This window comes from Anabrus simplex, chromosome 5 (assembly GCF_040414725.1).
Source record: "Anabrus simplex isolate iqAnaSimp1 chromosome 5, ASM4041472v1, whole genome shotgun sequence".
NCBI lineage: Eukaryota > Metazoa > Arthropoda > Insecta > Orthoptera > Tettigoniidae > Anabrus > Anabrus simplex.
This window is the reverse complement of record NC_090269.1, coordinates 229536692-229563314: the sequence shown is the minus strand read 5'-3', so window position 1 is coordinate 229563314 and position 26623 is coordinate 229536692. Positions and strand designations below refer to the sequence as shown.

General features: G+C 38.8%; 1 protein-coding gene across 3 annotated transcripts in view; it reads left to right on the top strand.

Moving 5' to 3' along the window:
* LOC136873924 (multiple PDZ domain protein) overlaps positions 1-26623 on the top strand; it is a 2156217-nt gene that overhangs the window by 21315 nt on the left and 2108279 nt on the right. For all 3 annotated transcript variants that reach the window (XM_067147286.2, XM_067147283.2, XM_067147285.2), the window contains exons 3-7: positions 2557-2715; positions 2836-3009; positions 7110-7326; positions 15043-15134; positions 23663-23872. In XM_067147286.2, coding sequence (XP_067003387.2) covers positions 2557-2715; positions 2836-3009; positions 7110-7326; positions 15043-15134; positions 23663-23872 — 852 coding nt within the window. The remainder of the gene's footprint in view (positions 1-2556; positions 2716-2835; positions 3010-7109; positions 7327-15042; positions 15135-23662; positions 23873-26623) is intronic.

Genomic DNA, 26623 nt, shown 5'->3' with positions numbered 1-26623 from the left:
TTCTCTGAAGTATCATATCAGTTAACACAACAATTGCGTGCATTCCCGTATCCATTCGTAAAGCTTTTATAAATATTATAATTAATCCCCGATAAGTTACTCTGAGAAATTTCGAAGAATTTCGGCGTGATTAAAAAAAAATTGTGTATGTATTTCGTTTTTTGTTGTTGCTATTTGCTTTACGTCGCACCGACACAGATATGTCTTATGGCGACGATGGGATAGGGAAGGCCTAGGAAGTGGAAGGAAGCGGCCGTGGCCTTAATTAAGGTACAGCCTGGTGTGAAAATGGGAAACCACGGAAAACCATCTTCAGGGCTGCCCACAGTGGGGCTCGAACCCACTATGTCCCGATTACTGGATACTGGCCGCACTTAAGCGATTGCAGCTATCGAGCTCGGTGTATGTGTTTCATTTTCCGCCATTTTCTGGAAGTTTCTATTTTATGAAATATCATAATAGTGAAAGAAATATTTATTTCGCTTTTGTTTTTCGGAATACGGTGATCCGAGAAACATTCTAAAAAAATAAAAAAAAAGTGTTGTGTCTCGTAGTCAAATGGCCCATTCAATTACCACTGAGATCGAGAAAACCCATCATACCATGTTGTTAACCATGTCATGTAACAGATACGTAAGATGTTATCAAAGCGTTGCTCACATACACCGACGGAAAGTGAATTCCCATCACCATGAATGACTTGTGCTAGATAAATGAAATTTGAGAGGCCTGTTTATACATCTGAAAGATGACGCCTATTCAGATTTGTGTGCTAGTCGACGAAGAGTACCGAGCTCGATAGTTGCAGTCGCTTAAGTGCGGCCAGTATCCAGTATTCGGGAGATAGTAGGTTCGAACCCCACTGTCGGCAGCCCTGAAAATGGTTTTTCGTGGTTTCCCATTTTCACACCAGGCAAATGCTGGGGCTGTACCTTAATTAAGGCCACGGCCGCTTCCTTCCCACTCCTAGCCCTTTCCTGTCCCATCGTCGCCGTAAGACCTATCTGTGTCGGTGCGACGTGAAACAACAAGCAAAAAAAAAAAAAAAAAAAAAAAAAAAAGTCGACGAAGAGTAGTTTTAGTAGCGCCACTAAGACCTTGCAAAGCAAGTTTTCTTTACATAAGCGCTGTACATTTCTCACTTCACAATGCTCCCGCGCAGTTAAGGCGAATTAAAATCTCTTTCATGCGTATAGACAACCAAATACTAACATATGAAGAAAGGCATTGAGTTTGTGGCTGTGTGACGGGTAATCTCAGAAACTACGGCAGCGACTTTGAAATTTCCTTCACCGTTCGAAAGATAATATCATTCTGGATAACATAGGCTTTGTATCATCCCGAAATTTCAAAGGGTTCCAGCGAGAACCGTGATTTCAGGAAAAAATGGCAACAATGATAAATCTCGAAGTTTGTATATTTGCATGTTTTTTTTAATCGTTAAAACTCGTGTACTCACAGACTACTTATTACCACGCTATACCTTAAGTGGGCTATGTAGGAAAAGAAAGTCTGAAGCATTTCAGAGGAAGACATAAGCTTGGGACCCTTAAAATTGAATACGCTGCCTAAACGGTTAGTCCTATTGAGCAATGTACCTGAAATTCGATTAGCCAAAAAGAGAGAAAGGCCTATCTGAATTTTTTTTCGTAACTAATAATTTCCTAGAAAGGAATTTTTCTATTTTGACGAATAATTTTGAGAATTGGCGTGTAATGTGGGTGCTTCTGTTTCGGCATTCACATAGTGGGTTTGATATCAGTAGATTTATTAGAACGTAAGTTCTTAATGAGAACAAAATTCATTTTCATAAAAGGCGAAACGAAATCCCTGAACTTCCAATTATACTCTCTTCTATGCTCCCTATTACACGATTTTGTTTTCCGACAATATCATTAATCACCTTACTCCAATTACGTTACGTGCCATACACTGTCAGATACAATAATTAGTTACTGGTGACTGCACTTCTATATTTCCCTTCCATAAAATTGTTTAATATGGCGATTGTAATGGGGCTGGTAAAAATTACCCATTTTTTCGTAGCAGCAGTTAGTGTTAATAAAAAACGGTGTTATTTTGCATATAGGAAAAAATGAAAAATCATAGTTGGTTCGTCTGAAGTCAGAGAATTAAATCTAGGGGATGCCCATGCATTCCTTTTCATTTAGAGATTTTTTTAACTTCACATCTCCTCTTCCTATCGGAGAGATGTCAACGCTACCAAGCGGCATAAAAATTAGCGTTCCGTGGCATACCGCTTCGGTTGCCCAATTACCCCTTAGAGGTCGAATTTTCTGAAAGGTTTCTTAGCTGTTACTTATGACCGGATAGTAACCTCTATGCCAAATTTCATTCTCCTCTGTTTGGTGGTTCCTGAAAAAATAATAATAATAGACGTAATTTCAGACTAGGCTGGTGAAATACCAACTAATGGTATCCGTTGTGAAGTGCATGTTTAGTTCTGTGATCATTTGTGAGCTATTTTGTATGATTTGTATGCAGTATTATGGCTAACCTCGACTGTGTAACTGTATTGCATCCTTGTGTTTGTAGGACAATCGCTTGCAAAGTGGAGATCACATCCTACAGATTGGAGATGTTAATCTGCGTGGTATGGGTTCAGAGCAAGTTGCTGCCGTCCTGCGGCAGTCAGGCAGCCACGTTCGTCTTGTCGTGGCGCGACCTGTTGAACCTACATCTCCAGACTACCAGGTATCTCCACAGCTGTTAAATCCTCTTTTTTTTATTACGTTCTTTGGCCATTATACTATCCATATTTGTATAAAATTAAGAACTTCGACAGTAATGAAATGTGTTGTCATTGTATTACAGGCACTTGGTAGTCATGCTCCAATTGTTCCCACCAAAATTTTGGCTGACCCCGAAGAACTTGATCGTCACCTTCTGCAGAATGGCTACCCAGAGACATTCAACACACAGACACCCGTGTTGGATAGCTATGATAACCCCTTCATCTTTCAGCAGGATTCTGAGCTAGAACTTCATGTGAGTTATTTTATCTGCAACGTATTCTTTCTTTCTTTCTTTTTAGAACGGTCAGTCATTGTACTTTGCTACCAGTCAGGAAAAACCCCTCATTGATCATCATTAAAGCTCGGATTTGTATGCTGTAATAGGCTAGATTGCAAACTAATTTGGTTAGTAGGAAGTGTCGGCCACCCGCTCTTCCATATTGTAGCAAGAATAGCATAAATTGTAGGGGTTCTGATGGGTCCTACCCTTAATGTTTATGCAAACCCTATAGCTTAACCGTTGTGAAGGTATACCTGCTACTCGCTTCAGTAAGTTTGCATTCTAACCTACTACTGCATAAAAATCCGGGCTCTAATCATCATTATTAGGACTCATGTTTTGTGTGACGTCTTATATTGACATCGAATACGTCTTTCGTTTCTCTGCCCCACACAGAATTTCAGGCGTCACAAGGAAATTTATAGTAAGTTCGAAGTTATAACTTTGTAAGTCTAAATGATATCGAAATGGTTAATACATGGTTAGAAAGGTAAGGTCGAAAATATTCTTCGTAATTACGAGGGTCGAGTCATAAGTCATGGCAACTATTTTTTCTCGCGAACAGGAGACAACACGGAAAATCTGAGACGTGCATTTGGAAATATAGGGCATGTACTTATGCATAGTGCCTGAAGACAAATTCTGACTTCAGGAGATTCTCGTAGGAAAGTGACAGAACACAGGCTATTCATTGGTAAATATTGTTTTATTATGGTATAGACAGCAAATACACAAAACTACATACAAAGGACAAGTCTCCACTGGTTTCAGACCTTTGAAATAATCACCCAAGGTTTCCACTATGCCTTGCCAGCGGTGGGGCAGGCGCTGAATACCATTCGCTGCATGTGTATCGCTAACGTGTGACACCTCTCTCCGAAGTACTGTTACGATATCCTCTTTGTTAGCAAACTGTTGTCCACGTAATAGCTTCTTGACTATGGGGATTAGATCATAGTCACACACCTAATGCTTCCCGCAGCTCTGCATGGCATTGGCGTGCATTTCTGTCGCGGAGAATTGCTATTTAATATACGATCGTTGCTCCTGCTTGTTGACTTCCATTTTGTGACTCTCTCACTCACACACTGAACTTGGGGGCATGCTTAGACCCACACTGTTGTTTTACATACACCATCTAGTGGCATCGTACGCAAGTACATACTCTGCGTTTCCAAATACATATCTTAGATTTTCAGTGTGGTCTCCTGTTCGCGGGAAAAAAAATAGGACGTCATGATGAGTGGTGGAAGTGCCGACCATTTCGTGTTGAACTCTAGATTGTTCTGACGTAATAAAATAATTATAGGTCACAACTTCATGGTGCTTGAGTGTTGGAAGGAAGTGGTTCTGTTACATAGTCGCATAGAACTATTATTAGATTAGCCACCATTGATCACCATAACATCCTGGTCAGGTCAGTTGAAAATTTGAAAATTGTGCAAAATTTTCAAAGTTTCTAAATATTTTTGATATAAATGGATCAGAAACACTTTTGAGGAGGATAGATATAAATCTGAGGAATGGTGGCTGTGAGCTGAGAGTTGATTGTAGATGTCAAAGCAGTCAGTGGGGACCTCTTGCAGACCATATCTTAACACTAGCATTTCGCAGCCGTAGTAACGACAGCTTACTGCTAATTTTTTTTTTATAGTTGCTTTACGTCGCACCGACACAGATAGGTCTTATGGCGACGATGGGACAGGGAAGGGCTAGGAGTGGGAAGGAAGCAGCCATGGCCTTAATTAACGTACAGCCCCAGCATTTGCCAGGTGTGAAAATGGGAAACCACGGAAAACCATTTTCAGGGCTGCCGACAGTGGGATTCGAACCTACTATCTCCTGAATACTGGATACTGGCCGCACTTAAGTGACTGCAGCTATCGAGCTCGGTGCTTACCGCTAATTGTTTGTTGTATTTTATCATTAAGTCATATATGCACAAAAATTGTATAAGGGGATATTTTTGGACATATGATTGTATTTTGTATTATTCATATGTTTTGTGCCAATGATGTCAAATTGTTTCAATCATGTCTAGCTATTTTAGGTTTCCTTTCGTTTGAAGGTAATGAATGAGTTTCGCAAGCAGTGTGTTTTCAAAATAGAAAAGACAAAATAATGTTGTGAATGTGGCCAGTTTACTGCTGGTCTGCTATCAGAATAAAAGCCTTCTAAGCATTTTTGGAATTTTTTCATCATATTTCCAAGCTTTTAAGGCATATTTTGGTATTTTTCAGGTTATAAGTGCATCCATACTCTATTGTTAGAGTTATTAGGTCATGGAAATCCAAGCCTTAATTCCAGTTCTTTCAATTTCATGTGGGCAGAAGTAAATATTTGATAACTTAAGTACATTTCTGGGGAAATTATTAGCCAATCACTTGTGATCTAAAGCCACTAACGGGATATGGAAGGCAGCATGAAGTTTGAATATTTGATTGTAGGCTATTTTTTCAAAAGTCTTACTGGCCATCAGAAACATTTTTTTCTACTCAGTAGATTCTACATTTCATTACAGTGACATACATTGCTGTACATTTCTTCTGTCTCTTTTTTAAAATATTTTATTTGCTTTACCCTTATACCATATTTAATATGTGCATAACAACAAAATCCTTCTTGTGAATAAGTATTGAAACTTTCATATAGTCTTCATTGTTCATTATAAAAGAATGTGGAATAATACTTGAATGCTTTGACAGTGGTGATGGTGGTAGTGGTTGTTCTTTATAAGAAACAAAAAATTATGGGATGGAGATCCTCTCTTAATTTTTGTAGTAGTGGTGGTGGTGGTGGTGGTGGTGGTGGTAGTAGTAGTAGTAGTAGTAGTAGTAGTAGTAGTAGTAGTAGTAGTAGTAGTAGTAGTAGTAGTAGTATGGGGTGGCAAGGGATGGCAGTTGTCCCCCCACCGCCATATTTTGAAGGAAACCAAATTTTCATAATATTATGCACTTAGAAATACATATTTTGAAGTATGTTTTTTGCTACTCTGTTTAATTTAGCTCAATGAAAAAAAAAGATCATTGCAAAATTTTATAGGCTACCTGCATTATGCTGATAGAAATAACTTCTATTGTTGTTCAATTTTACCTCCTCATTGTGTAAAATGAAAAAAAGTTTCGCTTTTTGTCCATGTTGTCTACTTAATTTTTACTTTTACAGATAAAACAGGCCAGGTAACAAATACATTTGAATTAGGTCTCTTTTTAATCCCGTGCAAATGTTCTTTACTTTGCACAGGTTTACTTATTAAATTAAAGTGATCAACTTAGAATATTAGTAATAATTTTGTGGGTGCAAATTGCTCTTAAACCGGACAAGATGTCATGCAGTTAGGCGCTTGCAGCTGTGAGGTTGCATCCGGGAGATAGTGGGTTCGAACTCCACTGTCAGCAGTCCTGAAGATGGTTTTGTGTGATTTCCCATTTCCACACCAGGCAAAAGCTGGGGCTGTACCTTAATTAATGCCACAGCCACTTCCTTCTCACTCCTAGGCCTTTCTTGTCCCATCGTCGCCATAAGAGCTATCTATGTCGGTGCGACATGAAGCAAGTTGTAAAAAATAAGAAAATTAGAAAAGCTTTCAACAAAGGAGGACCCATAGACCCTTTCCCCCAGCAGTAATCCTTGCTCCACCAATCAGAATGTTCAAATTATGCCCATGGTAGCAGCAGCAGTAGTAGTAGTGGTGGTGGTGATGGTGGTGGTGGTAGTAGTAGTAGTAGTAGTAGTAGTAGTAGTAGTAGTGGTAGTAGTAGTAGTTGATTTTTCTGCATCAAATATTCATTTGATTGGACATTGTTGTTGGGTTTACACTTACCATTTAAGTGGTATTTTTTTCTCCAAAATTTTAGGAGTGGTTATGACTAAATCCACTGGTACCCTATTTCCTTGGTCTCCTTTTATTTTTCGTGCCCTTGTTGATTAGATCATTTTATAGGAATGTAAATCATATAACTGGAAGGCATTACTGTTTTGATTAGGCCTTGTCTCATACAATACATGTTCTGATCATTTTGTTTTCTCTTGGGAAGTGTTCTAATTTGGAATTTGGCTCACTTTGTTTACAGCCCGAACCAAGCATGGTAGTAGACGTCGTGCGGAACACCTTACCTATTGGTGCTGCTCCCTTACCTCCTCTCATGGGAACTCCATCCTTGCCTGTTCTCACCATGGACATGATGCCCTTAGAAGCAACACTACCAGAGATGGAGAAGTTTACTGTTGAGCTCAAGAAGGACTATCATGGCCTTGGTATTACAATTGCAGGCTATGTGTGTGAGAAAGGTGAGATTTTTAAAATGTATAACTCCTGTGAGAATTAATGAAAATGTGTGCAGACTCTGTCATCTTCTGATCAGGCTCTTAAATTGGGTTGATACGTGTATAGTTTACTAGTAACAGAAATATGTAATTTTACTGTGCCAATTTTTATAACGTCACTGTCTGTTTCTACAGTTTGCACTGTGTTCTCATTGGTGCAGGTTGAGAGTGGTTTTACAAGGCAGTACTTCTGCACCTTTGGGTTTTCTTATATGTATAAATGATAAGAGTAAAGAACTTTAGATGATGTTATACTGTATAGACTAATAAATAAGGTACAGGATTGTGAGCATCTGCAGAAATGTTATGAGACGGTGTGTGTTTGAGTCATCAGTCCATAGACTGGTTTGATGCAGCTCTCCATGACACCCTATCCTGTGCTAACCTTTTCATTTCTACGTAACTATTGCATCCTACATCTGCTCTAATCTGCTTGTCATATTCATACCTTGGTCTACCCCTACCGTTCTTACCACCTACACTTCCTTCAAAAACCAACTGAACAAGTCCTGGGTGTCTTAAGATGTGTCCTATCACTCTATCTCTTCTTCTCATCAAATTTAGCCAAATCAATCTCCTCTCACCAATTTGATTCAGAATTTCTTCATTCGTGATTCGATCTATCCATCTCACCTTCAGCATTCTTCTGTAACACCACATTTCAAAAGCTTCTATTCTCTTTCTTTTTGAGCTAGTTATAGTCCATGTTTCACTTCCATACAATGCCACGCTCCACAAGAAAGTCTTCAAAAACATCTTTCTGATTCCGATATCAATGTTTGAAGTGAGCAAATTTCTTTTCTTAAGAAAGGCCTTCCTTGCTTGTGCTAGTCTGCATTTTATGTCGTCCTTACTTCTGCCATTGTTAGTTATTTTACTACCCAAGTAACAATATTCATCTACTTCCTTTAAGACTTCATTTCCTAATCTAATGTTTCCTACATCACCTGCCTTCATTCGACTGCACTCCATTACTTTTGTTTTGGACTTATTTATTTTCATCTTGTACTCCTTACCCAAGACTTTGTCCATACCATTCAGCAACTTCTCGAGATCTTCTGCAGTCTCAGATAAAATAACAATATCATCAGCAAATCTCAAGGTTTTGATTTCCTTTCCTTGGACTGTGATTCCCTTTCCAAATTTTTTTTTGATTTCCTTTACTGCCTGCTCTATGTAATCATTGAAAAGGAGAGGGGACAAACTGCAGCATGACAGTATATGGGGTGAAAGCCAGGTTGTTAGTTTCTCTAAGAGGAAATGTCCTCTCATTTTCATCTTACTCCCGCCTGTCCCTATTAATCATTACCTCGGGTTCCGAAAACCAACAAAATAGAACTGAGGTCCTATTCCATTATTTCATGCACACAGTATTCAGGCGCAGCCGGCCTGCTTTAAGCACTCTAATTTGTTCAAAGTAAACGTGCCGGCCCACCTCGACACTCAATGAAGAGCACCGCGGTAGGATTTCATCGGGGTCCGCCTACGGCGCGCAGGAACCGCACGCGGATAACCACGGCGGCCGCGCGCTTTCGACTCGCCACCACCGGCAGGACGTCCCACGAACCATGCCAGTTAGACACCGGCGAGCGATGAACCAACAGCGTGGGACACAAATCCAACTACGAGCTTTTTAACCGCAACAATTTTAATATACGCTATTGGAGCTGGAATTACCGCGGCTGCTGGCACCAGACTTGCCCTCCAATGGATACTCGTTAAAGGATTTAAAGTGTACTCATTCTGATTACGGGGCCTCGGATGAGTCCCGTATCGTTATTTTTCGTCACTACCTCCCCGTGCTGGGAGTGGGTAATTTGCGCGCCTGCTGCCCTCCGTGGATGTGGTAGCCGTTTCTCAGGCTCCCTCTCCGGAATCGAACCCTGATTCCCCGTTACCCGTTACAACCATGGTAGGCGCAGAACCTACCACCGACAGTTGATAAGGCAGACATTTGAAAGATGCGTCGCCGGTACGAGGACCGTGCGATCAGCCCAAAGTTATTCAGAGTCACCAAGGCAAACGGACCGGATGAGCCGATAGTAATCAAAAGTATTTCAAGGGGACCACTGGAAGAATCTAGGTTTTGATATAAGGAAAGATCTTCATTGAGATAATCAAATGAACAAGGTTATAAAGAAATGTTACAGATCTCTTCATATGGTTCTGAAGGTATATAGGAGTTACAGTAAAGATGATGATGTATCACTGGTAAGACCCAAATTTGAGTTTAGTTCCAGTGTACGGTGCCTTCACCAGGACTACTTGATTCAAGAACTCAAAACAAATCCAAAGGAAAGCAGTATGATGAGTTCTGGGTGATTTCCAACAAGTGAGTAGTGTTATGAAAATGTCGGCTGTTGGCTGAATGGTCAGTGTACTGGCTTTCAGTTCAGATGGTTCCGAGTTTGATTCCAGGATGGCTCGGGGACTGGGTGTTTGTGTCTGTCCCAACACTCTCTTCTTCATATTCGCACAACATACCACACTACCAACCACCACAGAAACACGCAATAGTGATTACATCCCTCCATATAGGGATGGCGGCAGGAAGAGCATTCGACCGTAAAACAGGGCCAAATCCACATATGCAACGCAGTTCACACACGCGACCCCACGCGTGTGGGGTAAAAGTTGTAGGAAAAGAAGAGAAGAAGTAGTGTTCTGAAAATGTTGCAAACTTCAAGCTAGGAAGAATTGTGAGTAAGGAGACAATCTGCTCGATTAAGCAGCATATTCTGAGCTGCTAGTGGAGATTTGGCACTGAATAACTTCAGTAGGCAATTAAGCTTGCTTTTTTTTTTTTTTTTTTTGGCTAGTTGCTTTACATCACACCAACACAGATAGGTCTTATGGCGACGATGGGACAGGGAAGGGCTAGGAGTGGGAAGGAAGCGGCCGTGGCCTTAATTAACTTACAGCCCCAGCATTTGCCTGGTGTGAAAATGGGAAAACACGGGAAACCATTTTCAGGGCTGCTGACAGTGGGGTTCGAACCTACTATCTCCTGAATACTGGATACTGGCCGCACTTAAGCAACTGCAGCTATCGAGCTTGGTAATTAAGCTTGAATGGAATCTCTAAAAGTAGGAAAGATCATAATATGAAGATACAGTTGAAATTTTTAGAGCAAATAATTGGTGGAGATATTTGTTTATAGGAAGAGGAATTAGGGACTGGAATAATTTACCAAGGGAGATGTTTGTTAAATATCCACTTCTTTGAAAGCATTTTAGGAAAGACTAGGTGAACTATCCTGTCATTACCTTATTTACACTACATATTCACTGAAGTGGCCCAAATATGAGCCTAAATCAGTTACTTACCGAGACTTCTTGACCCTAAACAAAGAAATGTTCCTTGTGGATGCATTAAGTACACCATGGCACAACATAAAGCTTTTATATAACTTAGACTGCAACATACTACTTTTAGCATGCTATGTCAAACATACCACTATATAGACAGCATGCGTAAAATGATATCCATTGCTGTGGCTGATGCAGGACATGCAGGAAAGAATATGCGAGAGAAATGCAGCTTAGAAATATTATGTAAAAATCCATCTGTGGACAACTTTTTAAAATACAGATGATTGCATAATAGTGTAACACAATATATAAGGAATGCTAGGATACATCATACATGGCATCTTAAAAAATAACAATACTGCCAATGGATGGGGAACTTTTTGCAACATAGGTTTGATTTAAAAAAATACTAATGAAATCAACACAGATAAGCCATAGGATGATTTAAATAACTACTTTTGCACACAAACTTCAGATAGACAGGAAAAAAAAGGTAACAATCAACAGACTACATTTGAAAAGAAAGTACGATAGAGACAAATGCTATTTTCACACGTGACTATTAGTGACATTAGACATACAATGCCATGAAATAAAGTCAGAGGTTACTGGATGTGACTGAATAAATTTGGTGCTAATTAAATTACTCCTAAATTGCACTTCCAACAAGATTACATTTAATAAATACTTCCCTTATGACAGCAGGAATTTTCCCTACAAAATGCAAAGGCACCATAATAAGACCTATTGAGAGAAAAAGAAAAAGACTACCAACAAACCCTGAGGACTTTCAAGTTAACAGAGTGGAAGTGCAAACGATAAAAGCTATGCACAAAAATTGTTAGTAGTGTGAAGACTAGTAGAGGAAAAACAAAATGGTTTAAGGTTGAAACTGGTCTCTGACAGGGAAGTGTACTATCCCTCATACTATTCATCATAGTCATGGATGAAATTGATAAGAACATTAAACAGAGATTGGGAAGACAGGCAACAAAAGCCATGTTGTTTGCAGATGATATAGTGATATGGGGTGAGGATGAAGCAGAAGTGCAAAAATAAGTAGTTGCATGGAATCAAGAGATAGAAAGTTTTTGGATGAAAGTAAGCACGGAGAAAAGTAAAACAATAGTGATGACAAGGGGAAGGAAGGAAGAAAGGAAGGAAGAGGAAAGATAAAACTGAATGGTAAATTTCTGGAAGTGGTTAAAAGTTTCAAGTACTTAGGAAGTGTGATCACAGAAGATCAAAAGATAACCAAGGAAATAGGGTAAAGAATACAACAAGCAAACAGCTTCTACCAGAGTGTAAGGGGTATTTTGTGGAACTAAGATGTTCCAAAGAAATGTAAGAAAGTATTATATTCAACCTGTTATTAACCCATACTAACCTATGCAGCTGGATCATGGACTACAACAAAACGAGAGGAGAGTAGAATACAGGCAGTGGAGATGGAATTCCTAAGAGGTATCGAGGGCAAGACCAGAAAGGATAGAATTAGAAATGAAGGAAAAGTACAGGAATCTTGAAACGTCAGGACAAAATAGAAACAACGAAGCTAAAGTGGTATGGACATGTGATGAGAATGGGAGAGGAGAGTGCCAAAAAAAGCTTTCTCAGAGAAGTTAACAGGAAAGAGACCACAAGGAAGACCCCGAAAGAGGTGGACAGATTCAGTGTGGGAGTGCATAGAGAAGAGGGGAGGAAAACCAGAAATTATACTTTAAAAAAGTAGAAGAGTGGTGAAGAGACAGGCAGAGATGGAGGTCCTTGATTCACAACATGACCCGGGAAGCTGGAAACGGAAAATGAAGATGATGAAGAATATACCTGTAAAAAAAATAAACTATTAAACAAGGAAGAAATATATGCACTATTAATTCCTATATATTCCTTGTTTAATTGTGTGGGATTTTTACAGATATATTGTAGTGTAATATCCACTTGTGTGTTCGATAGACTGAATAGATTTTTAGTTACATTTAACAGAGTCGACACTTGAAAGTATGGCTTCCTTCTTAACAAGCTTTCATTGGTCAAAATCTAGCTTGTTTGGCTGGTGTGTGTTGGAAGGTTGAGGATGAAATTCTGTTGTAAACCATTCTTTCAATGAGTTCGTAGCAAATGCTTAAGAGTGCAATTGGTCAATAATCTTTAGGACTATGTCCAATTTTTGTAGGCTTTAGAATGGCAACTATTTTAGTTCTCTTGAGCAAGGATGTAAAGATGCCTTGAAAGAATTTAACTAGCTAAACTAGAGTTCTAGGTCCACAGAGAACTCTGGGTATATTCTATCCACTCCTGCTGTTTTTCCTGGTTTTATTTCTTTCAGAGCTGTTGTAGTGTCTTCAACCGAGAATTCTCCTAACAATGGTGAAATTGTTCAGCCAAGGATAGTCTGCTTCTTAGAGTTCCTTCTTATGATTTTGGTTTCATCTTTGTTGACATCAGATGATCTCTTGGATAGAGAGACAATTCTATTGGCCACAATTCCTGGGGATACTTCTGAACTCATCGATGGAGGCAGGTTAACGAGAGCAAGGAATAAGGGAACATCCACCTTTTACGATACTGTGCCATACAACCAAGGCCATACCATCATTCAACTTTTACTTCAACAACAATTCGATTCTTTTAACTTATTCAGTCCAAACAAAATATCTTGAGCATTCTGGAGATACCTCGGTAGGAAAGGGTATTCATGCAGATTTCATCATGCAGGGTGCTTACAATTTCTCTGAAGTAAATATAAGATGTTAAACAAACCACAAATCCAACCAGAATTTGTGGCCGGTTGGCCACAAACTTAACCAGGGTCGAAAATCAGCCTCATCTCGCCCGTCTTTTCTCCTTATTGATTGAGTTTCTTTTAAAAATCAAGTATCTGCGACCAGGTTTCAAGAGTTTACCTTCACCGATCTCAAACAACAACTAGAAAGAAAAAAAACCACACATATATTGTTGTACTCGATCGATAATTCTCTATGCGACTCTGTACTTCACGGAGCACACACAGATGGCAGGAGAACGCAGTTCAGATGGAACACACAGTCTGATAATCATCGCCGAGCGCTCGTCAACAGTTCTACTAGTAAGAAACCAGCTTCTTATGAATCGTGTACAATACCATCGGGCCTTGAACGACTTTTAGATAATTTTCAAGTCTACACATACTCGAAATAGGTGATTTATATGCATACGCCGTATACTGTGAACTGATGATGATTCCATGGGAATTGAGTACAGTTTTCACTTAATAAATGTTATGTATTATATATTGTGTTGAATGGTGGAACATCCCTCAATTAATTTCTATGAACACTATCGGACATTGTTCCAACTGTTCTTCTTAAACCTTCATTTCTTTTTCCTGTCCGACTCGTTGGCTGAATGGTCAGCGTACTGGCCTTCGGTTCAGAGGGTCCCGGGTTCGATTCCCGGCTGGGTCGGAGATTTTAACCTTCATTGGTTAATTCCAGTGGCCCGGGGGCTGGCTGTTTGTGCTGTTCCCAACATCCCTGCAACTCGCACATCACACATAACACTATCCTCCTCCACAATAACGCGCAGTTACCTACACATGGCAGATGCCGCCCACCCTCATTGGAGGGTCTGCCTTACAAGGGCTGCACTCGGCTAGAAATAGCCACACGAAATTAAATTTTTAAAAAATTTCTTTTTCCTGTCTTTATAAGAAGGTAGTTTTTGGTTCCACACACATGACCATTATTCATACACTTCAGCAAATTTTTTCACTAAATGTACAGGTCACTTTTTAGATAATGTTTTCATTGTCACTGATTGTAGAATGAAGAAAGAACACAAATACACAGAAATTGCACACAAAGCAAGCAAGAATATTTGTAGGAAGTGTCACCATTTAATTGCCCTGGAAAGAAAAGAAATGGCAGCTTAAATTTGCAGTCTTTGTTGTTTCTTGGTCAGCGTTTACTATGTAGGGATCTTGTCTCTATAGCAATACAAATTTTTGGTAGAAATAATAATAATTAGGCCGTTAAGCAGTTGGAAGGGTCAATCGTCGGTGGTTAAGATAGGGTATGGCAGTATGGCAGAAGAATGAGGAGTGTTTAATTGTGCAGTTGGTGGAAGCTGTTGTTGTGGAGGTACTTCTAATGATTAGTGGTTTGATGTGGTCTGTAATGCCCATTCTCCCATCACGGAGGTCTAGGTTGATTTACAAAATGAGAGAGGTGAACAAGATTTATTATGTGAAATATCTGTCTGTGGTTTAACATCACAGCATCTGATTCATGCATTCCGTATTATTGAACTGTAGTTTATCCAAGAAGGACCCCTATTGTTCAGATTTCTGAAAAATTAATTTTAATAATGTGACATTTCTTACTTTCAGAGGAACTCTCTGGCATCTTTGTAAAGAGCATCAGTGAAGGAAGTGCTGCAGACCTGTGCAAGAAAATTCAAGTCAACGATCGGATTGTTGAGGTGAATAATGTCATAATTTACATAATATATTGTATTTTAAGATGAGTGCATTTCTATGTAATTTTCTCTGCTTCTGATTCCACCCTTAATCCTTTTACATCTAGTTTTTATTGTTGTTGCTTTCTTTGCTTTTTGTTTCTGGCCTCTTTGAGTACACTTCAAGTAACGGGTAATGCATTTCTTTCTTCTTTTCTCCATCCATCCTTCCGTCTCTCTTTCTCTCACACACACACTCTCTCTCTCTTTTTTTTTTTTTTTTTTTCCATTCATTCGTTATTGTAAGATTACCGGTCCTAAGAAATAATGTTTAATATATTTTATTTGAGGGGCTGCCTGGCCGAGGCGGTAAAGGCGTGCGGGGCCGCCCGGAAGCACGTGGGTTTGAATCTCTGTCAGGAAGTTGTAAAATTTAAGAAAAGAGATTTCCACTTCTGGAGGTGCATATGGCCCTGAGGTTCACTCAGCCTACACCAAAAATGATTACCAGGTTAATTCCTGGGGGCAAAGGCGGCCGGGCGTAGAGCTAACTACTCTACCCCATCATGTGCCGAGGTTAACAATGGTGGAAGCCTTTACCTTCCACTCCTCCAAGGGCCTTCATGGCCTGTACGGAGGTGACTTTGCTTTATATTTTATTTGACTGCCTCTTTGGTATAATGGCTAAGTAACTGAACTGTTAACCGTAAGGTCCCAGGCTCAATTTCCAGCTGCACCGCAAATATAAGACTTGCTGGAAGGTTTGGAACAGGGTCATACCTGCCTCATGTTGCCAAGCAGTGGATATAAGGAGCAGAGGAAAGAAACTGGCCACTCCATCTCAAGGAAACTCCTTTCTTAGTACATGTGATTGATACTTCAGTCAGTCTTTGGACTGAGCACTCAAGAAGCAAAAAGATTTTTAAAAATTAAATATATTGTGGTGATTAGTAAGCATATACTTCTATATGCTGTTAGTTGTACTCACACTGAACTCTGGTGAAAATTGTGCTTTCCTTCTGTGATGCAAAGGTATTGATGTTTTCACTGTCATCGATACTGTGCTCACGTGTCTGTCTTGGGTCGTAGAACTTCATAGATAGTTCTTTCTTTTTAAGTTTTAGCCTCAAAAATGATTGTTCGGCCAAAGAAATGGTTGCAGGAATAACAAGAAACAGGTAAAATGGCATGCATAAATCTGGAAGGCTAGCAGCTGTGATTGAATTCTTCATTACTGATAGCTTTGTTAAGTTATCTACTGAGGTTAATGAAGCTGCTTTTTTTTTTTTTTTCTTTGTTTGTTTTTTTTTTTTTTTTTTGTTTTTGTTTTAAGCATTTCTCAAACCCACTACTTGGTCTGGGATTTCACTGGATAAATCTTTGTCATATTCAATTTGAAGAACCACTGCTGCATTGTGAATCTCTTCGTTGGAAACAAAATTGAGAAATTTTGTGAAAATAAATTTGAATAAATGGTTAACATTATGCATACCATCAATCCATCAATTCTGTTTTTTAATTGAGCTAAGATTCTGGCACAGTCCAGTGGTATTTGAAGATGCTCGGATATGCTAGCTTCATTTTGGTAGACATACTGGAAATATGAATTTCATGTTTCCATATTGACAGCTAAACTAATGTGTCCTTAAATCACCATATAACAATGATTTATTGTTGAACAGTATCCTCCTTATTCTATACCTTATAGTTAATGTGAATTTAAGAAAATTAAATTTCACATCTGTCACATCTAGACACGTTTTGATCCTAATTGGATCATCTTCAGTAAATTGCTCATCATCATCATCCTAAACCATCTCCAGTTTCCCGGGTGTGGTATATGAGCCTATCGATCTCATCCTGTCCTTGTACCATTCTTCCTCCACCAACTTGTCCCAATCATGACCTCTCAGCAGTACATCGCTCTCAGTAAATTGCTAAAAATTGCTTTAACTACATTATGTAATTTAAATTTTTAGTTAAAAAACCCTTTTAAAACTGAAGTAAGAATGATGTTATGAATGTTAAAATGTTCTTATGAAGAAAAAGTTTATGATCTTACAAGATCATGGTTTAAAATCTTCAGTATGCATTGTTGTCCACATGTCGTGATATTCTGTTGGTGTTATCTTTTTTTTTTTTTTTTTTTTTTTTTTTTTAAACAAGTTGTTTAACGTCGTACCAAAACAGATAGGTGTTGTGGCAACGATGGGATTGGAAAGGGCTAGGAGTGGGAAGGAAGCGGCCATGGCCTTAATTAAGTTACAGCCTCACCATTTGCCTGGTGTGAAAATGATAAACCACGGAAAACCATCTTCAGGGCTGCTGACAGTGGGGTTCGAACCCACTCTCTCCCGAATACTGGACACTGGCTGCACTTAATCAACTGCAGCTGTCGAGCTCGGTGTTGATGTTATCATTACAGTAGTTGAAAGTATACTAATTTAACTATGTGGTATCTGATTAATCATCATCATCATCATCATCATCATCAATGTCCCACTTCAGTCACCAGGGTGTGGTTAACAAGCCTCCTCCACTCCTTTCTGTCCTTCCACTTTTCCTGCTCCATTACTTCCGCCACATCCAATCCAGCTTCTCTAATGTCCTTCCAAATCTGATCCATCCATCTACCTTCTTTTCGGTCTTCCAACTGGTCTCTTTCCCTTAACTTCTCTTTCCAATTCCCTTCTTGCTACCTGTTCCTTTCCCATTCTTTTTACATGTCAGAATAATTAATTAATTGATGATTAATAATTGATATTATATGATTTGGTTTGCTGCCAATAAGGACTACCATAATTTGATATGTCTTGGTGGTATGATTGCCTTCTTTGCCCTGTTGAACAGTGTGTTTACATGTGTGGTTTTGTGCACAAAATCATGACTAGTGGACAACAGTGCACACTGAAGACTTTAAACCACGACCTTATAAGAGCATAAAATTTTTCTTAACATTCTAACATTCATAACATCATTCTTACTTCAGTTTTAAAAGTTTTTACCTACAATATGTAATGTCAGTTTTATCAATCTACTGAAGATGATCCAATTAGTATCTAAACATGTATAGATGTGACGTATGTGAAATTTAAGGTTTTTAATTCTCACTAACCCTAAGGTAATGAATAAGAAGGATACTGTTCAACAATTGTTATATAGTGATTTAAAGAACATTAGATATACTGGGCACAAAAGGAATTTGGAGATTTGGAAAATCTGTGGGATGTAAAACCAATAACATTATTATCATTCGCACAAAACGGTTTCTTACATGAAAACATTTCTAGAGAACAATTTTTAAGAATACTTGTTGTTTAGGCTTCCTTGACCCCATATCAGGAAACTGTACTGAGGGGTAGACACTAGTGGCGTACACTGTTTGAACTTGAGACAGGTAACCACGACATAGCATATTATGCATGAGTGGAGCATGTAAACTAAAATGCCCTAGTTTGCTCCAATTCCTGTGACAAGGCATGTTCGAAGCGAAAGCAGGATGACCTTCCTTGCTTTTCTGACGTTGCAATCATTGTGTGTGTTTCATCCAGATATGAGTCCAACTCCATGGCTAAATGGTTAGCGTGGTGGCCTTTGGTCCAATGGGTCCCGGGTTCGACTCCCGACCGGGTCGGGGATCTTAACCTTCATTGGTTAATTCTGATGGCTCAGGGATGGATGTGTGTGCCGCCTTCATCATTAGAATTCGTCATTTGTAGAGACCCATCCTCACACATGCGCTGTCGCCTATACGTTGTCAACTCGAAAGACTTGTGCCAGACCTCTTCAGAGGCCACATGCCATTATTATCCAGATATGAGTAAGCCCTTGTTTACAAAGAGCAAAGGCCGGGAGTTCGGTGGTATAAAAGGGTGATGGAATAAATGGTTGAGGGTCGGTGCTGCAGAGTGGGTCTCGGCCCACAAATGGCCATGGCTGGTCCATGGTCCAACCGCTGTGCACTCAGACCGGCCAACCGAGTAGAGGAGGGGGTGGCCACTGATCTACCGTGGCTCTATGCCACTGTATTCAGGAGACGGAGAGGGGCCGGTCCCCACCGTCGGCTTTCCTGAGAATGGTTTTCCGTGGTTTCCCATTCTCCCGGTGGAAGGAGCATGAAATTAGTCTACTTACTCTGCCAGACATACGTTGTGCATTCCAGCAAGCAGCGAAAGAAACTTCAGTAAAACGGGGATGCTTTTAAGGAGTCATAGGAGTTAGCTAGACCCAGACCAAGTCAATGACTTGTTATTAATTCATAACAATCATAACAATAAATCATTAGTTTGCAATTCATTCCCAAACTGGAGCTACAGTTTTGCACTAACCATATCTCCTTGGATAGAAACCCTGAGGAAAGAGGGTTTTTAAAATTAGTTTTAAGGTTTATATTTGACTTTGTTATATAATGACTTATTAATTTGCACAGTTTGTATAAAATTTCTTTGGTATAGCTAGTAGTGAAATAGATGGCTTATGCCTTAATAATGTGTATTTAGTTTCCATGTATACAGCAGTGAAGTGCGCAAGCCAGGAGGAATACAGGTGTTAGCCTGTGTACTTCATTGACCATTTCTCCAACAGGAGTGATATTTACTACATTCTTTCCAGTTTTGCTTACATTCAAAGCAGAAACAGAGTCTAAAAATATGAGTGACTATTGGTATTTTTATGTCCAGTCATGATTCCACCATTGTGGCAAATGCGTAATGTTTCGAGAGATAAAGGTACGCGAGAAAAACTTGAGTACGGCTAAACAAGAATGGAGGGAGACAAGCACTTCTACCTGTGACTCAGACAGCACGAGAATGAGCGGTATCAAGGGGCAAGGTCAAGCGAACATAGCTTGCCTCACCTCTGAGAAACAAAGTTTGGTCATGGCCATACTTGACAAATATTAACCGAGCATAGAGCATGTTTTGCATGACGCTAGTAGACCTTTGAATGTTTAGGATTACGAATTTTTAAAACTTACCTTTTATAATAAACATATTTAGTGTATTATTATCAATAGTAATAGTGATTTCACTTTTCAAGCTGACACCATGGTCTAGGGCAGCGATTCCTAAACTTTCGTCTTGTTACCCCTATGACTTATTAGGGAAAATGATTTTACCCCTCATTAAAACGTTATCAAAGAAAACAACACATGTGTACATATAGCCTTTATTAATCATAATTGCACAAAAATATACGTAATTACAATTTTGAATCTACTTCCTTAGTTAATTAATGACAGCTGATGTAAAGTTTGGAATTATTTTGCATTCGCAAGATTTTTTATGTTAGGGTTAGTTTTACTTAACGCGGATTGTAAGTCATGTTCCACATCGAGACGGTTTCTGGCCTTTGTTTTTACTGTTAGTAAAGTTGAGAAACACTCGCCCATCTATAAGTGGTTGCAAAACGTATTACTATTCTTAGAGTTCTGTCGGCTATAACAAATATTCACCACCTACTTTTTGCCAAAATGAACCAAGGTCATCATTTTGAAATTCCACTTTGAAAGTACTATCCTTGCGTAAAATCCGAGAAATTCTACTTTGGCTGACACATCTTCGTTTTTAAAAATGTCATTGTCTGTAGAAAATGATCTTGATATCCAAGAATTTAACTGACGACTGTCCATGTCCGTGAAATATTGCTTCAGTGAGTCTATTACTGGAGATAATGGTGAATCATAGAATTTTTAAGTGTGATCTTTTCAGATTCGTCATTTACCAATTGCTCACACAGTTGTGTAAACATCGACATATCGCCAATTTCCAATTTACACAGAAAACTTGCAACTTTATCCTGTGCTGTCAAGACATTTGCCATATTTCCTTGTAATGTGATATTCAGACTGTTGATTTCACTGAAGAAATGAGCAAGGTATGCCAGCATTTCAGCAAATGTTTTATATCTTATTTTTGAGTACAACTCTATTTCTTTTGTGTTGTCTAATTTTCAAGAAACAATCCTATTTCTTCACGTAGCTCATAAACCCTGTTTAAAACTTTCCCTCTCGAAAACCATCGTACTTTTGTGTGGTACAAAAGACCATTCAATTTGGCACCAACTTCATCGCACAAAACTTTGAATAATCTGGAATCCGTAATGCTGCCACAAAAATGATTCACAATTTTTACTATGTCACTCGCGCTTAGTAAATCTGAACGAAACGTCACAACAGCCAGAGCGTAACAGTGTATCATACAGTGATAAGATAAAATTTGAGAGGCAACTTGTTTCATGAGTGCTTGAAATCCAGAATGAATACCAGTACTTTTTCCTCAAAAAAAATGTATTAGTGTTTTGAATACATCTTCACCGCGAGTGGTGGTGGGCGAAGACTTGCAGAAGAAGTATTCCTCTTTTACATGTTCATGTTTAATGTGCCGAGTAAATACCAATAATTGCAAACACAAAGCTACATCGGTTGACTTTTCCAATTGCAGTACAAATATAGAACAATTTTTTTCCGAAATTATGGTTGTCAAAATGTTGTTACTCAACTCTAAAATACAACTTTGAAATGTTGTGTTGCAGAGTGATATTTGATTAATCTTAGCCACGTGTTGCTCACATATTACAAGTGACACTGGATCACACAAACAATGTTTGATGAGTTCCTCTCCTACAGTGCAGTTTTTTGTTCATAGCAATGCGATAAGCAATTTGATATGAAGCTAGAAGACATGATTTAGTTGCCTTTTGTACATTTCCTGTGAAATCCAATTGCAAAGACTTCAGAACACACTCTTTTCTCTTTAAAGAACTCCTTGCGAACTTTCTCGAAATTTTCTTTTACTTTGCTCGGTATCATGCTCTCTGCATTAAGAACTTTATCACATATAACTCACTGAGGCGTGTGGCTGTGAGCGTGCATCCGGGAGATAGTGGGTTCAAATCCCACTGTCGGCAGCCCTGAAGGTGGTTTTTCGTGGTTTCCCATTTTCACACCACGCAAATGCTGGGGCTGTACCTTAATTATGGCCATGGCCGCTTCCTTCCAACTGCTAGGCCTTTCCTATCCCATCGTCACCATAAGACCTATCTGTGTCGGTGCGACGTAAAGCTACTAGCTTTTCTATATCCTTGTCAACAAGATTCATGAAACCCCATTGTAGAAATGCTTCTTTATACGCGCGCTTTTTTCCAGATGTAGAAGCCATGTCACCTAAAACAGTCGTTCAACACTCTTACGAAATGAACGTACGATAGAAAAATACATGAACTACCTACTACTGGCTAGTGACTTTTATTCTGTCGTTCACTATGTTGCATGAAAATAACCTCTCATGATGAAAAATAATTGATTTACTAATAACATTGTTTGACAAACACATAAAAGGAAGTGAAAATTATTATTGTTAGTACTTACCTACAAATACTACATATATATATATATATACATATTTTTTTGGAACAGGGTGTAGGATCTTGTAGAACAGTATGTACACTTGTAAAGCTTGATACTAAGTACAATGCAAAACAAATGAAACGTGCAAGTTGGTGCTCGAGTAAACTCCAACTGAGTCATCCTCATCCGTCTCCGTGCAGCTTCGTCCCAATCCTTCGCATGCAAGAAAGCGGCGGCAGCTGCTAGAAAAGGATAGAACACAGCGACAGGCTACCTACCTATACACACATCACCATGCTTTTTATTAGTGAACATGCAGCGCGAGAGGGCGCAAGCCACATGGCGCTGATCTGTCATTCTATTACCTACATACCAAAAATTACCAGCAGTATTATCCTCACGGAATAGCTGTTTTACCCCCAGGTTCGGAACCCATGATCTAGGGGTAGCGAGCCTGCCTCTCGTTGGGAGGCCCTAGGATTGATTCCTGGCCAGGTCTGGGATTTTTACCTAGATTTGAGGGCTGGTTCGAGAGCCACTCTGTTTACACTAGAACAATTGAGAAGCGATCTGATTCTGAGATTGTAATCCCGGTCTAGAATGCCAAGATAAATGCCAAGAGGATTCGTCGTGCTAATCGCATCACCCTGTAATCTGCAAACCTTTAGGCTGTGGAGCGGTCGCTTTATTGGCCAAGGCTCACATCATGGGGGCATTTCACATTATAATATGTGACCGCACAAATATCCGTGGTGGGCACACATCTCACAGATTATCTCCTTATCCCGTATTTTACCAATTGAACACTGTGCCCGAGTGTTGCAATGCGTTAAACATCTATTTATCTTTTAATCATTAGAGTCTTCTAAGCCAGTAACAGGGGATTCAATCTTTGTTTGGCCACCTCTTTATTAAAATTTCTCTCAGTGTAGATGAGCTGTTTTGCAGAATAGCTGCGATTATATACATGGAAGGAATGGGAGCATAATTGGATTATTCCAGCGGAAGATAACAATAGAGTTTTTTAAAATGGTGAACACACAAAGTTTAAATTTGAAATTTATTTGGTAACAAGCTTAATTTTATTAGGGTAAATGTTGAAAATGAAGCACAGTATTGCTACGCAGTGTATAAAAATCTAATGTCTCTGATTTATTTCTATATGCATTGTTTCTCGTTTATAATGTTTTGGCTTTCTTCACAACAGGTTGATGGTCGATCCTTGCAAGGCTATACAAACCATCAAGCAGTAGAAGTACTACGCAGCACTGGGCAGACTGTTAGACTGTGTTTGGAAAGATACTTGAGAGGTCCGAAGTTTGAACAACTACAGCAGGCTATTGCCAACAGTGAACTAAAACCTCCAACACCATCATCTCCTTCAGCTACTTCTCTGCCACGCTTCCCAGTCAGCACGGTAAGAACAACTTCATAAACTTTGTGTAAGCAATTTAATTTTTTTTAAATTATTTTTTTTATTTTTTTTAAGATCGTCTCATTAATAATTGCTTGTTAACTTTCTATCTGTGCTAGTTTAATTTGAATGAGAAATGGTTTTTAGCATATTTTTTGGAAATTAAAATGGTGTGAATTAATATTTGGAATATCATCTCAAGTAGTATACCTATTGAAAGGAGACCGTTACTATAGTCTAGGTCTTAGCACATCTTTCTGTCTTTTTTTTTTCCAGGATTGATTTTTGACTTGGTTGTAAGTGTAAGACAGGTGTGAGGATTTGGAATAGGGTATACTCAACCTTAAGAATATAATATAAGAGTATAAAAATAACACTGTTAGCAAAGCAATTTCAATTTGAGGTCCCTATCCATAGATTTCAACTGCTTTCTTCCCAATCCTAGCTCGAGTTATTACCAATACACATGCCAGTACAAATACTATATCCATACAGGTTATTTGATTGACTTCACATATACTTGTAGCATTGGGCTATTAACCTCAGCATTCTGAGCTCTGTACACAGAGTAACTACAGCAAAACAGCAGGTTTTCTCTGGATTTGAAACCAACTTGTTTCTCTTGTGTGCTTGATTTGACACTTAGTTGTTCCTTATATGACAGTTCATTACAAGTCTCTAGCAAGCTATTAAATATATATTGTGCTGCAAACACAAAATAAGTTTTTATCAAATTTGTTAATGAAGGAATGAAAAATACTTTTACCAGTCACTTTGAAGTTTTATTAAATAATTCACTTCACAATGCATTTCGGAAACTGTGCTCCATTGTCATGTGGTGAAATAGTGACGGACATTGTTTTTCTATGTGATATACAATTGTTTCCAAAGAATATTATGTACGTTTAAGAGTATGGTGAGAGAATTCCATACATCTCAAACAACACATCTACATAACATGTCATATATAAAATACCAGATACACAGAATTATATACAGTATATCTTGAACTATGCATCTACATGACATAAGATATAAAATATCAGATATATGGAACTATCCCACCATTTTACACTCACATCCAAAGAAAGAATGTCCTAGAATATGTGGAGGTGAAGGTCAGTGACAGAATAATCATAGCAAGGATACAGTTTGAGACAGGAACATGAGATCTGCTCCAAGTATATGCTCTACAGACTGGAAATAAAGAAGAGAACATAGAACAGGTCCTTGAAGAAGTAGAGAAATACATGGAAGGGAAGGAAGTAATGATAATGGGAGGTCTGAACACGCAAGTGGGAATAGAGACACTGGGAGGAGAAGAGATTCCGTGGCCATACGGATATGGCAACAAGAATCAAGAAGGACATATGTTAATAGACTTTTGCCAGATGAACCAACTAATAATAGGTGACACATGGTTCAATCAGGAAAATAGCCATAAGATTACCAGGTATGGATGGGGAGACAGAAGATTGAAAACATTGACTGATTACATGTTCGCGGGAATAGGACATTGGAAAGATCTTGCAGATGTTACAGATATACCTGAGGAAGCCTTTGGAGGTGGCCATAGAGCAGTGATACAAAGTTGAAAATAAGCAAGGTCACAAAACTATAAGAAAAAAGGGAAAGAAAGAGGCTGGAGATAGAAGGAAGAGGAGGTACAGGAAGAGTTTTGGAAGTAATTACAAAAACAGATATTAAGGACAGATATTAGTCACATTGACCAGGAATGGAATGATTTTAAGAGTGCAGAGAAAACGTGTTGCAGAACATCAGAAAAGGTAAGAGAGAAAGAGACAACACGGTGGAAACGTAAAGTAAAAGAAACTTGGAAGGAACGGAAAACACAAAATACTGAAGAGAGTAGAGCAAGATACATAGAAACAAGAAGAGTTCGCAAAAATGTAGTAGCCAAAGAAAAGTTGGGAAACATTCACCCAGGAAGTAAAGGAAGATTTGAGCTGTGGGGAAAAGATTATTATTTGGAATTATAAGAAACGGTAGAAATGAAGTGGGGAACACTTGGTTTGTAAATAATAAAGGAGGAGTAATACTGACAAAACTGGAAGAAATAATGAATAGATGGAAAGAATATTTCAGTGAACTGGTAAATGTGAAAAACCAGACATGTTGAGAAGGTATCCAGGCAGCAGAAATAGAAGAAATAACAGACAAAGAATCAGACATTTCAATGACTAAGGTGGAATGGGCAGTTAAATGGATGAAGATGGGAGAAGCTGTGGAAATAGATACAGTAGCCATAGAAATAATCAAGGCTGCAGGGCCAGCAGGACTCCAGTGGACTAATAGAATGTTCAAGTGTGTTTGAAGAGAGAAAAAAGCACCCAAGGATTGGGTAAAGGTGGGTTATAATAATAGCATTCAAAAAAGGAGATGAGGTCATGTGCGGTAACTACCGAGGAATCACCATCATCTCCCATGTTGCCAAGATAATGGAAAGGATATTGGAAAGAAGAATTAAAGAAAAGGTGGAAAGTCAGTTACAGGAGGAACAATTTGGTTTCAGAAGTTGAAGGTCAACAATGGAACCCATTTTCATTCTGAGACAGATCATGGGAAGGATATAGTAATGACTTTTATAGTCTTATAGTCTGGGAAAACCTGACACACAGGGGCATTGGCAAGGAACGAATGAATATCCACAGCCTGTTTCCAGTCATTTATCATAACAATGATAAAAGCAATATATGAACTGTTGCAGCTTTGTGAAGACAACAGTGGGTAAAA